This window comes from Macaca mulatta, chromosome 10, assembly GCF_049350105.2.
Source record: "Macaca mulatta isolate MMU2019108-1 chromosome 10, T2T-MMU8v2.0, whole genome shotgun sequence".
Lineage (NCBI taxonomy): Eukaryota > Metazoa > Chordata > Mammalia > Primates > Cercopithecidae > Macaca > Macaca mulatta.
Window position 1 is genome coordinate 21007494 of NC_133415.1, and position 18229 is coordinate 21025722.

Genomic DNA, 18229 nt, shown 5'->3' on the forward strand with positions numbered 1-18229 from the left:
CTTTTAAGAGCTGTACCACTCACCACGAAGGTCTGCAGCTTCACTCCTGACAGCGAGACTGCAAACCCACCAGAAGGAAGAAGCTCCAGACACACCATCTCTTTTTTTTTTTTTTTTTTTTTTGAGACGGAGTCTTGCTCTGTCGCCCAGCCTGGAGTGCAGTGGCCAGATCTCGGCTCACTGCAAGCTCCGCCTCCCGGGTTTACGCCATTCTCTTGCCTCAGCCTCCCGAGTACCTGGGACTACAGACGCTCGCCACCTCGCCTGGCTATTTTTTTGTATTTTTTTACTAGAGACGGGGTTTCACCGGGTTAGCCAGGATGGTCTCAATCTCCTGACCTCGTGATCCGCCCGTCTCGGCCTCCCAAAGTGCTGAGATTACAGGCTTGAGCCACCGCGCCCGGCCCACACCATCTCTAAGAACTGTAATATCGTGAGGGTCCACAGCTTCATTCTTGAAGTCAGTGAGACCAAGAACCTACCAATTCCGGACACGCCGCCATGAGTGATCCCAGTGAGCAGGGAGGAAGTGGTAATATCTTACAATGAAGACTTCTGAGTCACATTCCTTTTTTTTTTTTTTTTTTTTTTGAGATGGAGTCCCACTCTGTTTCCCAGGCTGGAGTGCAGTGGTGTGATCTCGGCTCACTGCAATCTCCGCCTCCCAGGTTCAAGTGATTCTTGTGCCTCAGCCTCACAAGTAGCTAGGATTCATGTGCCACCACGCTCAGCCCATTTTTGTGTTTTTAGTAGAGACAGAGTTTCATCATGTTAGCCAGGCTGGTCTCAAACTCTTGACCTCACATGATCCACCTGTCTGTCTTGGTCTCCCAAAGTGCTGGGATTACAGGCATGAGCCATCTCACTGGGCCAAATTCCATCATTTCTACAGCTATCTATCAGGTACACAGCTCAGCCTTTCTCAGTGTGGGAGGGAACTGTCAAAGACAAAATTACGACACATTTGGTTTAAAGATCTGAGTTATCTCTACTGCAATTCTAGAATCAGGCAACATTTCATCTTATGAGATAGAATAAGTGTTCAATGAGTGAAGCGGAGGAGTTTGGCTTTATACACAGAAAAGGGGCTGAAGAAAGCAGAAACAGAACAAAAGGCAAATCTATCATTTCAAAGCTACAATACTTTTCTGGTAAGGCAAGAACAATGGAAAGATAACTGATTGGTTTACATCAGGTGAGTTCAGGTTACTTTTTGCTGTAAGGCTAAAAACAGAACTTCATTAACATACCAGTTGAATATTGTAACTGGACTGGCCTGTTAGGGAAATTAGGTGCGTGCGCTCTCTCTCTATCCCTCTTTTAAACAAGGTCTCACTCTGCAGCCCAGGCTGACCTCACTGTAGTCTTGACCTCCTGGGCTCAAGCGATCCTCCCACCTCAGCCTCCCTAGTAACTGGGACTATAGGAGCTCGTCACCACACCTGGCTAATTTTTGTGTGTATTTTTTGTAGAGACAGAGTTTCGCCATGTTGCTCAGGCTGGTCTAGAACTCCTGGGTTCCAGTAATCCACCTCCCTCAGCTTCCCAAAGTGCTGGTGTAATGCCCAGACCGTTTGTTCCCCAAAGAAGACCACCAGAGTCCAGAGTCAAAGCCAAGTGGCAAGGATCTTTTACTGCAAGTTCGAACTTGGTCCTTCCATTCCACAGCATACAAGAGGGCCCCGAACAATGCGAGTGCTTGCCTTTTATAGCCCGATGTAAATAGGATACGTAAAGTTACAGAGGAACAAGGAAATTCTTTTGGTTACAGCACTACAATTGGTTAACATTTTAAGTTATACATTTAGCAGTTTTCTATTGGTTCCCGCGCTTTCAGTAAAACCACGAACGGCTGTGTCCTTATCGGAGACTTTCCAGGTGGTGTTTTTCTAAAGTTGAGATATATGGTAGTCTCTGAGTTGAGAAATGTGTTTGTACTGGGCTCAGGAAGTTGAGAGATATATGGTGGGATGTGTTTGTACTGGGCTCAGGAAGTTGAGAGATATATGGTGGAATGTGTTTGTACTGGGCCTGTTTGTGTTGAGTCCGGGTTTGAGGAATGTGCCTGTTTTCTTTCACTGGGATTATAGGCATGAGCCACCATGCCTGTCTGGGCTATCTCTTGATTTCTCAGGTCAGATAACAACTGTTTCAGTTTAGTAAGCATGAGGACTCCATCTTGATTTTTGGGACCTAGTGCAGGAGTTTAGTACAAAGCAATAGCCTCCTATAATTTTTGTTTAGCAGAACAGGGAGTGAATGCCAGGGAAGGATCACTGATGGTCATCTTAGAGGTGGCTAGTACAAGGAGTGGAAATACTTTCATATTTTGGACACTTATTCTGTACCAGGCAACGGGTACAGCAGTTTTTATGTATTATTTATTTTTTGAGTCAGTCTCACTCTGTCACCCAGGCTGGAGTGCAGTGGCAGAATCTTGGCTCATGGCAACCTCCGCCTCCTGGGTTCAAGCAATTCTCTTGCCTCAGCCTCCCAAGTAGCTGAGATTACAGGCGCTCGCCACAATACCTGGCTAATTTTTTGTATTTTTAGTAGAGACAGGGTTTCACCATGTTAGCCAGGCTGGTCTCAAACTCCTGACCTCAAGTAATCCACCTGCCTCAGCCTCCCAAAGTGCTGGGATTACAGGCATAAGCCACCATGCCCAGCCATTTATCTATTATTTTCTTTCTTCTCCTTCCCTCCTCCTCCTCCTTGTTCAACCCAGTTAGGCAGGTATTATTGTTAGCTTTGTTTTTGCATTGGAGGAAGCTGTGGCTTATAAAGGTTAAACCACTTGCCCAAGGCCGCTATGCTAGCAGGTGACAAAGTCAGGTCAGTCTGATGTTAGAGGCCAATTGCTTAACATCCTCTCATAAAAAGAGTTTGGGGACCAGGTTAGGGAAGAGGTTTGCTCTTGAGATAAATGTCAGAATCCCAGGAATCCAAATGCAGAGACAGGATTCTCAGTGGCCCCGAAAATGTGACTGTAACTCCTACACTTAGATCCTTCCCTGAGGGGGGTACGTAGGGGGCGGGCGGTAGGGCTGGAGTTGGTTTCAGCTGCGGTGAGAAAACCACTGTGAAAACCATGTTGATCGTCACACCTGCTCCTACTATTGCAGAGTACACAGGATTTCACATCCCTGGATGTTGGTTAATCTGTGATGAATAGCCTTGGTAAAACTTGTGATGGCAACTTGCCTCTGAGCCTGGTGTGTACTTTATATAAGTTACGACAAGGCTGGGCTAGGGGTCTCACACCTCTAATCCCAACACTTTTGGAGGCCGAGGAAGGAGGATTGATTGAATCTGGGAATTTGAGGTCAGCCTGGGCAACATAGGGAGACTTCATCTCTACAAAAAATTTTAAAACTTAGCCAGACCTGGTGGCGCACCTGTGGTTCCAGCCACTCGGGAGGTTGAGGTGGGAGAATCACTTGAGCCCAGGAATTTGAGACTAGCCTGGACAACATGGCGAAACCTCATCTCCACAAAAAAATACACAAAAATCTTGGCCAGGCGTGGTGCTACATGCCTGTGTTCCCAGCTACTGGGGAGGCTGAGGTGAGAGGATCACTTGAGCCTGGGAAGTTGTGAAAGAAAACAGGCACATTCCTCAAACCCGGACTCAACACAAACAGGCCCAGTACAAACACATCCCACCATATATCTCTCAACTTCCTGAGCCCAGTACAAACACATCCCACCATATATCTCTCAACTTCCTGAGCCCAGTACAAACACATCCCACCATATATCTCTTAACTTCCTGAGCCCAGTACAAACACATTTCTCAACTCAGAGACTACCATATATCTCAGCTTTAGAAAAACACCACCTGGAAAGTCTCCGATAAGGACACAGCCATTCGTGGTTTTACTGAAAGCGTGGGAACCAATAGAAAACTGCTAAATGTATAACTTAAAATGTTAACCAATTGTAGTGCTGTAACCAAAAGAATTCCCTTGTTCCTCTGTAACTTTACGTATCCTATTTACATCGGGCTATAAAAGGCAAGCACTCGCATTGTTCGGGGCCCTCTTGTATGCTGTGGAATGGAGGGACCAAGTTCGAACTTGCAGTAAAAGATCCTTGCCACTTGGCTTTGACTCTGGACTCTGGTGGTCTTCTTTGGGGAACAAACGGTCTGGGCATTACATCTGGGGGCTCGTCCGGAATTCCCCAAGCCCACCAGACCCCTGGTCAACGGATCTACCAGGATCGATCTGCTGATAGGTGAGCCGGCTCGTCTCTGTTTGTCTGTCCGTGTCTGTTCTGAACCTGTATCTGTGACTCGCGAAGTCTAAAACTGAAGCTGACGCAGTCCTGGCAGATGCGCTATAGGACGGCCAGCGGAGACTGGTGGGAGACGTCCCCTGGCTCTCGTCTGATCTAGATTTTTATCTGAACTGATTCTGACCCGGGCTTCCGGAGCGCGCTTGCGGCTAGATGTTATTTATACGCCAGATTTCCTTTACAGGAATTCTAACCCATATTCTTTTACAGGAAGAGACTACAAATTATTACAGGATGGGTAATACCCAGAGCACTCCCCTATCTCTCCTTACAAGTAATTTCAAGCATGTTAGAGCAAGGGGCCATGATCTTAGTATGGAAATCAGGAAGGGAAAGCTACTTACTCTGTGCCGCTCCAAATGGCCTGCCTTTGACATGGGGTGGCCACCCGAAGGGACGTTCCAACTTCCTGTCATCACTACAGTAAAGTCCAAGATTTTCCTACCTGGGCGTGCGGGCCACTTGGATCAAATCCCATATATCCTCATATGGCAGGACCTTGTTGAGAACCCGCCTCCTTGGCTGTCCCCTTTCCAATTAGCCCCTGAACCCTGTAAGGCACTGGTTGCTCAGCCTCTAAAATCCAAGCAACTGACTGCCCCCCCATCCTGTTCTACCTGATAGCGGGGACCCACTGTCCACAGAACCCCCTCCGTACCCCTCCGGGCCCCAGGCCCCAGCCCCCCGGGCTGAGCCGCGGGAAGGAGCAGGCAGACGGGAGGTGGCCGGCGCACCCGGACCCGCTGAAAGTGAAAGTAACTTTGAAGGGCCAGCAGGGCGTACGCGAGGGCGCACTTTGCGGGCTAGCCCCCCACAGCCGCCTGACTCCACAGTGGCTCTACCCCTTCGGGAAATAGGACCCCCAGATGACACGGGAATCCCCAGGCTCCAGTACTGGCCATTCTCCACCAGTGATCTGTATAACTGGAAGACTCAGAGTGCTCGGTTCTCAGACAACCCCAAAGATTTAATGGTTTTACTGGATAGTGTCATGTTCACCCACCAGCCCACTTGGGATGATTGTCAGCAGCTCCTCCGAATCTTGTTCACAACGGAGGAGCGAGAGAGAATACAGGTAGAAGCTAGAAAGCAGGTCCCGGGGGACGACGGTCAACCGACTGCCAACCCCGACCTCATAAATGCGACTTTTCCTCTGACCAGGCCGGCGTGGGACTACAACACGGCAGAAGGTAGGGGACGGCTACACCTTTATCGCCGGACTCTAATGGCAGGTCTCCGGGCAGCTGCTCGCAAGCCCACTAATTTGGCTAAAGTATACTCTGTTCTGCAGGGAAAGACAGAAAGCCCAGCTACCTACTTAGAAAGATTAATGGAAGCTTTTAGACAGTACATCCCCATAGACCCAGAGGCTCCAGGAAGTCAGGCAGCTGTCGTAATGTCTTTTGTAAGTCAGGCAGCCCCAGACATTAAAAGGAAACTCCAGAAATTAGAAGACTTAGAGGGAAAACAGATTCAGGACCTCCTTCAGATAGCCCAGTGGGTTTACAATAACAGAGATACTCCAGAAGAAAAGCAATTTAAGGCCACTGAAAAAATGACCAAGGTCCTGGCAGCAGTAGTACAGAAAGAGCATCTACAGCCAGAGAACACCCAACCTAGGCGGTCCCCCAGACATGATAATCTGAGCAAAGACCAATGTGCATACTATAAGGAAGCTGGCCACTGGGTAAGAGACTGTCCCAAAAAGAAACAATGAGGACAGGGACCCCCTAGGTCTACACCCGTACTAGTCACTCAAGACGAAGACTAGGGAAGACGGGGTTCGGACCCCCTCCCCAAACCTAGGGTAACTTTGCAAGTGGAGGGTTCCCTAGTTCAGTTCTTGGTCGATACGGGAGCACAGCACTCGGTCCTAGTTAAAACTAATGGAAAATTGGCCGGGCGCGGTGGCTCAAGCCTGTAATCCCAGCACTTTGGGAGGCCGAGGCGGGCAGATCACAAGGTCAGGAGATCGAGACCACAGTGAAACCCCGTCTCTACTAAAAATACAAAAAATTAGCCAGGCGTGGTGGCGGGCGCCTGTAGTCCCAGCTACTCAGGAGGCTGAGGCAGGAGAATGGCGGGAACCTGGGAGGCGGAGCTTGCAGTGAGCCGAGATCGCGCCACTGCACTCCAGCCTGGGCAACAGCATGAGACTCCGTCTCAAAAAAAAAAAAAAAAAAAAAAAAAAAAACTAATGGAAAATTATCCTCCAAGTCCTCGTGGGTACAAGGGGCCACAGGAATTAAGAAATACCCCTGGACAACACAAAGAACAGTAAACCTCGGAGCCAGGAATGTAACCCATTCTTTCCTGGTCATCCCTGAGAGCCCCTGTCCCCTATTAGGGAGAGACCTGCTAACTAAAATGGGAGCACAGATCCATTTCCTCCCCGAAGGGCCTGTCGTGACCAACTCCCAAAATCAGCCCATGTCCATCCTGACTATAACCCTAGAAGATGAGTACCGGCTCCACCAGGAGCGAGTGGCCCCTGACCAGGACATAGCAACCTGGCTCCAGCAATATCCAGGAGCTTGGGCGGAAACGGGGGGCTTAGGACTAGCAAAACACCGTCCTGCCTTGTTTGTTGAACTCAAGCCTGGGACAGACCCCGTTCGGGTACGCCAATACCCGATGCCCCTAGAAGCCAAAGAAGGGATTGCACCACATATTCGCCGGCTCCTCGACCAAGGGGTCCTTCGCCCATGTCACTCGCCCTGGAATACTCCATTGTTGCCGGTACGAAAACCTAGTAGCAGAGAATACAGACCTGTACAAGACTTGAGAGAAGTCAATAAGAGGGTTATGGACATACATCCAACTGTGCCTAAACCGTACACCCTCCTGAGTACCCTAAACCCTAAACATCAATGGTACACTGTTTTAGATTTGAAAGATGCTTTCTTCAGTTTGCCTTTAGCCCCTCAGAGCCAAAAGCTCTTCGCCTTCGAGTGGACTGACCCTGGGAGGGGCATAAGTGGCCAACTGACATGGACCAGACTGCCGCAGGGATTCAAAAACTCTCCTACCCTGTTCAATGAGGCCCTCCATGAAGACCTGGGTGAGTACCGATGCAAACACCCTGAAATAACCTTACTACAGCATGTTGATGACCTCCTGATTGCTGCTGAGACCCAAGAAGCTTGTATTCAAGGGACCAAGGGTCTCTTACAAGCTCTAGGGAACCTAGGCTACCAAGCCTCGGCAAAGAAAGCTCAAATCTGTAAATCAGAAGTAACATATCTGGGGTACCTGCTAAAAGGAGGGCAGCGCTGGTTAACAGACGCCCGGAAGCAGACTGTTCTGCAGATCCCCAGGCCACAATCCACCCGACAAGTAAGGGAATTCCTGGGGTCGGCGGGATTTTGTAGACTATGGATACCTGGGTTCGCAGAGCTGGCTAAACCCTTGTATCAGGCAACACGGGGGCAGCAGCCATTTAATTGGACAGAAGAAGCCGAGTCGGCTTCCTAGCAGATCAAAACCACTCTACTCTCTGCGTCTGCACTGGGACTACCTGATGTCACCAAGCCCTTCCACTTATACGTGGATGAGAGCAAGGGTGTCGCCAAGGTGGTAATAACTCAGAACTTAGGCACCTGGCGGAGGCCGGTTGCCTACCTGTCAAAGAAATTAGACCCAGTGGCTGCCGGGTGGCCCCCTTGTCTCCGAATGATTGCGGCCACGGCCCTGATGGTACAAGATGCTGATAAACTTGTCATGGGTCAAGAATTACGGGTCATTACCCCACATGCCATCGAGGGTGTACTCAAACAGCCACCTAATCGATGGATAAGTAACGCCCGGCTCACCCACTACCAAGGACTACTACTAAATCCCCTCAGGATAACTTTCCTGCCCCCAACAACCTTAAACCCTGCCTCGCTGCTGCCCAACCCGGACCTGGACATCCCGCTCCATGATTGCACCGAGATACTAGCTCAGGTGTACAGAGTTCGAGAGGACCTGCAGGACCGCCCAATTCCTGACGCTGACCTAGTCTGGTTCACTGATGGGAGCAGCTTCGTACACCAAGGCCAGAGGTACGCTGGAGCGGCAGTGACTTCAGAGACTGAGGTAATCTGGGCGGAACCCCTGCCCCCAGGAACATAGGCCCAGAAGGCCGAACTGATAGCGCTCACCCAAGCTCTTACCTTAGGGGCAGGGAAGAAACTGACAGTATACACAGATAGCCGATATGCTTTTGCTACGGCGCACATACATGGGGCCATTTACAGGGAGCAAGGGTTACTAATGGCTGAAGGAAAAGAGATAAAAAACAAGCAAGATATCCTAGCCCTGTTAACAGCCCTATGGAGACCAGAAAAATTGGCTATTGTACATTGCCCAGGGCATCAGAAACCAACCACTCCAATTGCTCAAGGCAACTTTCTGGCAGACCAAACTGCAAGGAGTGTGGCAAAGGCTCCCAGCCAACTCCTTGCACTCCAGCTCCCTGATCCGGGCCCCCGGGACTTGCCATATCTCCCTGATTATTCAGAACAAGATCTCCAGTGGATCGACAATCTTCCCCTGAAACAGATCCAGAATGAGTGGTGGACTGATACTAATGACCAAACCATCCTACCAGAAAAATTAGGACAACAAGTGTTAGAACACATCCACCGAACCACCCACCTGGGTGCCCGGTGGATGATAGACCTGATCAGACGCTCCAAGCTCAAAATCAGACATATAGCCGAGACGGCCAGCAGCATCGTGACAAGTTGCAAAGTCTGTCAGCTTAACAACGCCTACCCCCAATCCCAGGCTGCAACGGGAACAAGGCTCAGGGGAACCAGGCCCGGTATCTACTGGGAAGTAGATTTTACTGAAATAAAGCCAGGAAAATATGGGTATCGGTACTTACTTGTCTTTGTAGATGCTTTTTCAGGGTGGACTGAAGCATTCCCAACCAAAAGGGAAACTGCTCAGGTTGTAGCAAAGAAAATTCTGGAAGATATCCTCCCCAGGTATGGCTTCCCCGTCCAGATAGGGTCAAATAATGGGCCGGCCGTCATCGCTAAGGTAAGTCAGGATTTGGCTTCCATCCTTGGGGCAAATTGGAAACTACATTGCGCTTACAGGCCCCAGAGTTCAGGACAGGTAGAGAGGATGAATCGGACCTTAAAGAAGACCTTAACTAAATTGACCATGGAGACTGGCGCTAATTGGGTGGTCCTTCTCCCCTACGCTCTGTTCCGGGCCCATAATACCCCTTACAGACTGGGCCTTACCCCTTACAAAATCATGTATGGCAGACCCCCACCCCTGGTTCCCAGCCTAAAAGATGATCTGCTCAAGTCTGAAACAGAAAATGTCTCTGAACTCTTATTTTCCCTACAAGCCTTGCAGAAAATTCATCAAGAAATCTGGCCCAAGCTGAAGGAACTATATGAGACCGGTCCCCCACCGACACCCCATCCGTACCAGCTGGGAGACTGGGTCCTGGTTAAGCAACACCAACAAGAGACCCTAGAACCCAGGTGGAAGGGACCACTCCAGGTACTCCTAACCACACCCACCGCCCTGAAGGTAGAAGGCATCGCGTCGTGGATCCACTACACCCACATCAAGCCAGTGGACCCAACCTCCGACCTTCTGGGGCCAATCATGGCGGCGGCTGAAGCACCAGCCACGTGGACTGTGGACAGAGCTAAGAACAACCCCTTAAAACTCACCCTGCGCCGGCAGCATAGCTCACTGCAAACGTGCAGTTAGGTAGTCTAACCCTAACGTTAGTCGCCCTAGTGGCCGCTGGGGAAAACACAAAACCAGCTCCTAATCCCTTTATCTGGAGATTCTGGCTTTATGAAAACCAAACCCACCCCAGACAACCTCATAAGCCCAGGAAATTATTGGCCAGTGCTGATTGCCCCTCCTCAGGGTGCAATAGCCCAATTTTAATAAATTTTACTGGTTTTCAAATAGCCAAACCAATGGCACCAATAATATGCTTTGAGTTTGATCAGACTAAATACAATTGTAAACACTATTGGTGGCACCAAAATGCCGGCTGCCCTTATAACTACTGTAACATCCATAAATCCCATTATTGGGGTAAGGAAGAACAGTTAGATCCTAAGTGGCCCTTCCATCGTAGACGGGACGGGGACTTTTCATATACATGGATAGTCAAAGACCCCTGGAACTCCCGCTGGACCACGCCTCAACATGGGGCTGTATACTACTCCCCCTCCTCCACATGGCCTAGCAGTCACCTCTATCTGTGGCGAGGTCTAGTGCAGGTACGGCCCCTGGTCCATGGGAATATCCAACGACAAGAAAACAGACTAACACAAGATTTACGTCCTTTCTCCTGGTTAAAATTATTACAAGAAGGATTAGAACTTGCTAACCTTACAGGACTTCACAGCTTGTCTGGCTGCTTTCTGTGTGCCACTCTAGGGCGTCCACCGCTAACCGCTGTCCCTCTGCCATGGGGATCCTCTACCTCTGCCCAAGCTAACAAACTCCGAAGCCTCTCATATGCCCCTATCCCTAACGTGCCACTATACCTAAACCCCAGTCAGGAGAAGTTTCCCTACTGTTTCTCAGGAACTAATTCCAGCCTCTGCAACATCACTGCAACGCCCCCTAGTACCACCCTAAGGGCTCCGCCGGGCATATTCTTCTGGTGTAATGGAACATTATCTAAGAACCTATCTGGTCCCTCTGTTACCAATCTACTGTGTCTTCCTGTTACATTAGTTCCCCGGTTGACTCTACTAACTGCCGGCGAGTTCCTGGGATACACTGGTAACTGGACTAGTACTGCTATTCACCCAGTCCTTAGACCGAGACCTGTACGAGCCATATTTCTCCCCAAGGATCTTTTACTGCAAGTTCGAACTTGGTCCCTCCATTCCACAGCATACAAGAGGGCCCCGAACAATGCGAGTGCTTGCTTTTTATAGCCCGATGTAAATAGGATACGTAAAGTTACAGAGGAACAAGGGAATTCTTTTGGTTACATCATTACAATTGGTTTACATTTTAAGTTGTACATTTAGTAGTTTTTCTATTGGTTCCCGCGCTTTCAGTAAAACCACAAACGGCTGTGTCCTTATCAGGGATTTTCCAGGTGGTGTTTGTACTGGGCTCAGGAAGTTGAGAGATATATGGTGGGATGTGTTTGTACTGGGCCTGTTTGTGTTGAGCCCGGGGCTGAGGAATGTGCCTGATTTCTTTCACTAGGACCTCACTCCAATTTGTTTATAACATCCACTGGGTGTTTCTCTGATTATAAAATCAGAGCCCGTTTATCATGGAAAATCTGGAAGGCATAGAAAAAAAAAACCACAATGATATTTCTATAAATCATCCGTAATCTCACCATGGCCATTAGGCAACCTTAAATAACATTTTTCTTTTTTTTTTTCTTTTTATAGAGACACTCTCACTATGTTGCCTAGGTTGGTCTCGAACCCCTGGGCTCAAGCAGTGTCACCGCAACCTCTGCCTCCAGGGTTCAAGTGATTCTCCTGCCTCAACCTCCCGAGTAGCTGGTATTACAGGCACTTCTTTTGTGATTCTTCAGTTACTTCAGGCCATCTGGGCTTATACGTGCAAGTCACAGGGGATGCGATGGCTTGGCTTGGGCTCAGAGGCCTGACACCTGGAGTGAGCCTCTAGAATTCCACAACCATAACCCTGTCTTTTGTTGCAGCTTGGAGCTTTGACCTGCAGAAATCAGAGGACATGCTGCGGAAGGTGAGGTTGACACCTCTCCCTGCCTAGCCTGGTCCTGTTTCCTATCCCAAGTCTGAGGCACAAATTTATTCATTCATTAATCCATCCATTCATTCATTCATGGAACACACATTCATTGAGACTGGAAGGTAAACCTGGCCCAGCGCTAGGCGCTGGGGAGACTGCAGTGATGGAAAGAGAGAAAAAAGAAACCAGAGTAACAAAAAAGATAATTCCTGAGAATGGAAAGTACAATGAAGACAGCAAAACAGGGAAGGAGGGAAGAGAGATCAGGGACATTTCAGTAGGGACATGAATGCCCAAAAGGAAGCAAGCATGTGAAGATCAGGGTGGAGGGCACAGCCCATGCAAAGGCCCTGAGGTGGGAATGAGCTGGTGTATTCTTTTTTTTTTTTTTTTTGAGACAGTCTTGCTCTGTTGCCCAGGCTGGAGTGCAATGGCGTGATCTCAGCTCACTGCAACCTCCATCTCCCAGGTTCAAGGGATTCTCCTGCCTCAGCCTCCTAAGTAGCTGGGATTACAGGCACGCGCCACCACACCTGGCTAATTTTTGTATTTTTAGTAGAGACAGGGTTTCATCATGTTGGCCAGGCTGGTCTCAAACTCCTGACCTCAGGTGATCCACCCACCTTGGCCTCCCAAAATGCTGGGATTACAGGCATGAGCCATTGTGCCTGGCCTGAGCTGGTATATTCTAGGAGCACACGGAGATCGTGTTGGAGACAGAAAGGGAAGTGATGAGTTTGCATGGGTGGCCCCAACCCATTAGCCAGGCCCTGCAGGCCTTGTAGGGGGTATAGGTTTTTGCTTAAGGGCAACTGGAAGTCAGGGAGGAGAGTCTGACTCCCAGGGTGGCCATGCGGGAGGGGCCATGGGAAACATCTGGAAGGATGCAGGGGGAGACAGCTGCAGAGTGCAGGCCTCCCCTGTTCCTTTCTGGGTCTCTCCTGCCCTCTCAGATGTATGTCCCCATCCTGTTTCCATTCCCCAGTTCTATGTTAGTGGAGCCTGGGGATGCTCTGGCAAGCCCTCAGTGGTTGCAGGCAGAGGGACCTGGCCTGGTGTCCCCAGGTATCTGCAGAGGTCTTTGGGACAGGCAGAAACTTCACCACCTCCTGCCATGTCTCTGCAGCATATGGAGTCCGGAAGCAACAAGACCTGGCCAGCATCCTTGCCTGGCAGCCCCCAGAGGTGAGCATCTCTCAAACCCATGCCCTGATCCCTGGGCCCTCGGCCCTCAGCACTGAGCCTCCATCTCCTGTGTATGCATCCAGGTGGTCAGGCTGTACAACGCCAACGGCATAGGCGGCCACGACGGTGAGGGCAGCCCTGTCTGGTACCACATCATGGGAAGCCTGGACCCCAAGGGCCTCTTGCTCTCGGCCTCCAAACAGGAGTTGCTCAGAGACAGCTTCCGGAGCTGTGAGCTGCTCCTGCGGGAGTGTAAGCTGCAGAGTCAGAAGGTGTGTGGGTGCCACCCTGGGCAGCTGCAGCGGGACACAGCGCCCTCACCCCCTGAGCCCCACACCCAGAATTCGCCTTCCTCCTGGTACTGAGGAGTGAATGCAGGTTCAGAGAGGCCAAGGACCCACCCAAGGCCACACAGTATGTGGCTGAACTGGGACTCATTTCTCCCCCAACTGGCCCCAAAGCCCACTCAACCCACTGGGCCACACTGCCCTCTGCAGCCTCATTGGATGAGGGGGACAGGGATTTCAGCCTCACTGGACCGAAGAGGGAACTGCAACACAGCAATTTGCCCTCCCATGGACAGACACGAAGAGGGCGGTCCTTGGGCCACTCCAGTCCTGGCATCCTGTGGGATGGCCCCTTCCCTCCCCCCATCTCCATGCCATGCAAGCCGAGACAAGCCAGGCCAGTGCCCTGGGCTTAGGCCCAGCCCCATCTTGGATAGGGGTTGGGGCAGTGACCCTCACAGGGTCTCACCCCCTGTCATTCCCTTGCCGCTGGGGAAGAAGGTGGAGAAAATCATAGCTGTTTTTGATCTTGAGGGGCTGGGCCTGAGGCATCTGTGGAAGCCAGGAATAGAGCTTCTCCAGGAGGTGAGGTGACCCTGCCAGGGGCATGGGTGGGTGGTCAAATGCCTGGGTCTTTACCCTCCACTTGTTGGTGTCTCTCTCCTCACTGCCAGGTGACTACCTGCCCACAGGCCCTGTTTGCAGCTCTTACTTTTTTTTTTTTTGAAATGGAGTTTCGCTCTTGTTGTCCAGGCTGGAGTGCAATGGTGCAATCTCGGCTCACCACAACCTCTGTCTCCTGAGTTCAAGTGATTCTCCTGCTTCAGCCTCCCAAGTAGCTGTGATTATAGGCATGCACCACCATGCCCAGATTTGTATTTTTAGTACAGATGGGGTTTCTTCATGTTGGTCAGGCTGGTCTGGAACTCCCGACCCTCAGGTGATCCACCCGCCTTGGCCTCCCAAAGTGCTGGGATTACAGGTGTAAGCCACTGCGCCTGGCCTGTTTTGTTTTTTTTGTTTTGTTTTGTTTTTCTGGTTTTTTTTTTTTTTTTTTTTTTTTTGAGACAGAGTCTTGCTCTGTCACCCAGGTTGGAGTCCAGAGGCGCGATCTCAGTTCACTGCAACCTCCACCTGCCAGCTTCAAGCGATTCTCCTGCCTCAGCCTCCCAAGTAGCTGGGATTAAGGTGCCTGCCACCACGCCCGGCTAATTTTTGTATTTTTAGTAGAGAGGAGGTTTCACCATGTTGGCCAAGTTGGTCTTGAACTTCTGACCTCAGGTCATCTGCCCGCCTTACCCTCCCAAAGTGCTGGGATTGGAGGTGTGAACCACTGCACCTGGCCTACAGTTCCTTACTTTTGTTGGCAGGGATATTTTCATACCCACAGCCTCTCGGGGCTGTGCCAAGTTGGGCGTGGCACCCCCATGTCACCATCTCATTTCAGCAGGTCACAACAGGGCCCCATTCCCCGACCTGCCAGTGTCCCTGTGGATGTCCCTGTCCTCATATTCTGGCTCTGCTCACTCTCCTCCCACCCCTGATCTCTGCCCTCACCCCCAATGCCTGTCTACCCTTCTGCTTCCAGCCTTTGGGCTTCCTTTTTGCCATTTCCTCTGGGAAGGGCTGAGGGTAGATCAACTCTGGGAGTGCTGCAGTAGGACGGAAGCTGTAGGGAGGCCTGGTCCGCAGGGCAGCCAGCCTACCTGTTCCTTTCTTTCTGTTTCACCCAGGATAGCAAAAAACTTAAACATAAAAAGTGTTATTGGCCGCCAGGCACAGTGACTTATGCCTGTAATGCCAACATTTTGGGAGGCTGAGGCAGGAGGATCACTTGAGCCCAGGAATTTAAGACCAGCCTGGTCTTGAACATAGCAAGACCCTACCTCTACAAAATAAGAGTATTAGCTGGGTGTGGTGGTGTGTGTGGGTGGTCTCAGCTACTTGGGAGGCTGAGGTGGGAGGATCATTTGAGCCTAGAAACTTGAGGTTGCAGTGAGTTGAGATCGTACCACTGCACTCCAGCCTGGGATGAACATTATATCTCAGTTTTTTTGTTTTGTTTTGTGTTTTGAGACGGAGTCTCACTCTGTTGCCCAGGCTAGAGTGCAGTGGCTCACAGCAGCCTCCGCCTAACAGGTTCAAGTGATTCTCCTGCCTCAGCCTCCCAAGTAGCTGGGATTACAGGTGCCCGTCACCACACCTGGCTAATTTTTGTGTTTTTAGTAGAGAGGGAGTTTCACCATGTTGCCCTGGCTGGTCTCAAACTCCTGACCTCATAATCCACCCACTTTGGCCTCCTAAAGTGCTGGGATTACAGGCGTGAGCCACTGTGTTAAAAAAAAAAAAACAGATATTGGCCTGGCGTGGTGGCTCACACCTGTAATCCCAGCACTTTGGGAAGCCGAGGCAGGTGGATCACGAAGTCAGGAGATCGAGACCATCCTGGCTAACGTGGTGAAACTAAAAATACAAAAAATTAGCCAGGCATGGTGGCGGGCGCCTGCAGTCCCAGCTACTCGGGAGGCTGAGGCAGGAGAGTGGCGTGAACCTGGGAGGCGGAGCTTGCAGTGAGCTGAGATGGCACCACTGCACTCCAGCCTGGGCGACAGAGTGAGATTCCGTCTCAAAACAAAACAAAACAAAACAAAAATAAACAAACGACGGCCGGGCGCGGTGGCTCACGCCTGTAATCCCAGCACTTTGGGAGGCCGAGACGGGCGGATCACGAGGTCAGGAGATCGAGACCATCCTGGCTAACACGGTGAAACCCCGTCTCTACTAAAAAATACAAAAAACTAGCCGGGCGAGGTGGCGGGTGCCTGTAGTCCCAGCTACTCGGGAGGCTGAGGCAGGAGAATGGCGTGAACCCGGGAGGCGGAGCTTGCAGTGAGCTGAGATCCGGCCACCGCACTCCAGCCTGGGTGACAGAGCGAGACTCCGTCTCAAAAAAATAAATAAATAAATAAATAAATAAATAAATAAACAAACGAACAAAACCATTCCCTATTTGCAGTGTCTCTTATAAACAAATGTAATGGGGCCTATTGGGACTCATTTGTAGGAATCAAATATCCTTTCTTTTTTTTTTTTTTTTTTTTGAGACGGAGTCGCTCTGTCGCCCAGGCTGGAGTACAGTGACTGGATCTCAGCTCACTGCAAGCTCGGCCTCCCAGGTTTACGCCATTCTCCTGCCTCAGCCTCCCGAGTAGCTGAGACTACAGGCACCCGCCACCTCACCGGGCTAGTTTTTCGTATTTTTTAGTAGAGACGGGGTTTCACCGTGTTAGCCAGGATGGTCTCGATTTCCTGACCTCGTGATTCGCCCATCTCGGCCTCCCAAAGTGGTGGGATTACAGGCTTGAGCCACTGTACCCGGCCCAAATATCCTTTCATACAGTGTACACTTATGCTTGGCAAGAATGCTTTACTGTCTAACTAAGAGTTTTAACTGGTTTATCTTATTTAAAAATTTAAAAGTAAGTAAATAAAAATAAAAAGCCATTCCTTGCAACTTTGTATATTATGCTAAAAGAAAGTCTTTCTCATTCCTGAAGCTGAACTACTGCCTGAGCTATGTGGGAGGGAACTTTCCAGAGTCGTGAATGGGATTTTTCTTGTCTGTCATGGGTAGAGTCATCCCCCCACTCATCTGTCAAGAATCTGCACTAGGCCAGGCGTGGCAGCTTACACCTGTAATCCCAGCATTTTGGGAGCTGAGGTGGGAGGATCACTTGAGCCCAGGAGTTCAAGACCAGCCTGGGCAACATAGCAAGACCCCATCTCTAGAAAATAAAATAAGAAATAAATAATAATAATAAAAAGAAGCTGCACTAGCTGCTTCAAGGAAGGTCTGTGACTAGGATCCCACAAACCGGAAGTGGCGGATTTTCTGTGTCCGGGTGGGTTCTTGGTGTCTGGGCATCCGGAGCCGTCTGCATCAAAGACTTGGATGGTTGGCATTCAAGGCTAAGGCTGTGCCCTTGGGGGCCTGGAGGGCGGGGCAAGAGGGGATGCAAGGGGACAGTGTTCAGACGCCCATCACTTCTGCCACTTGGTTCCGCAGTTTTTCTCAGCACTTGAGGCAAATTACCCTGAGATCTTGAAGAATTTAATTGTTGTGAGAGGTGAGTAAAGCAGCCCAGGATACGCATGAAATGGGGGGACGGGGGGTGTGGGGTGACTGGGTCGGCACCTGAGACCCCAGTCAGCCACCTGAGAGAACAGTTCTGTGCCTGTTTCAGCCCCCAAGCTATTCGCTGTAACCTTCAACCTGGTCAAGTCTTACATGAGTGAAGAGACACGCAGGAAGGTGGTGATTCTGGGAGGTGAGTGAGCCATCTGGGGCCTCTTTTCCAGCCCGGATCCTGAGCTGAGGGTGGTCCTTCTCACAGATCTGATGGTTCCCGCATCCGAAGGCATCGGGCACCCAACTGGTGTTGAGGGCCCACTGTCTGGTGGGCTGCCAGGTGGGCTGCTGTGCCTGCCCCCCAGAGGGAGGAGGGGCCAGGAAGGGTCTCAGAGATTCCCGGATGTAGCATGGGTGGAGATCCCAATTTGAGGTTAGGAGATCTGGATCTGAGACTTGGCCTTGCCAGTTATTAGCTGCAAGCGGAGTGAGTCACTCACCTGCTCTCTCTTGGTCTTGGTTTCCTCGTGTGTTTAATTTAAGGGAGAATTAGATACGGGTTTTTGGCGGCACACAGTGGCTCAATGCCTGTAATCCCAGCACTTTGGGA

General features: G+C 50.4%; 1 protein-coding gene across 1 annotated transcript in view; it reads left to right on the forward strand.

Moving 5' to 3' along the window:
• Window positions 1-18229, forward strand: part of SEC14L6 (SEC14 like lipid binding 6) — a 29681-nt gene that overhangs the window by 7427 nt on the left and 4025 nt on the right. Inside the window, 7 exon segments of the mRNA XM_015150022.3 lie at window positions 11969-12012; window positions 13145-13151; window positions 13154-13203; window positions 13287-13474; window positions 13979-14075; window positions 17557-17617; window positions 17735-17818. Of these exon segments, the coding sequence (XP_015005508.3) occupies window positions 11969-12012; window positions 13145-13151; window positions 13154-13203; window positions 13287-13474; window positions 13979-14075; window positions 17557-17617; window positions 17735-17818 (531 nt within the window).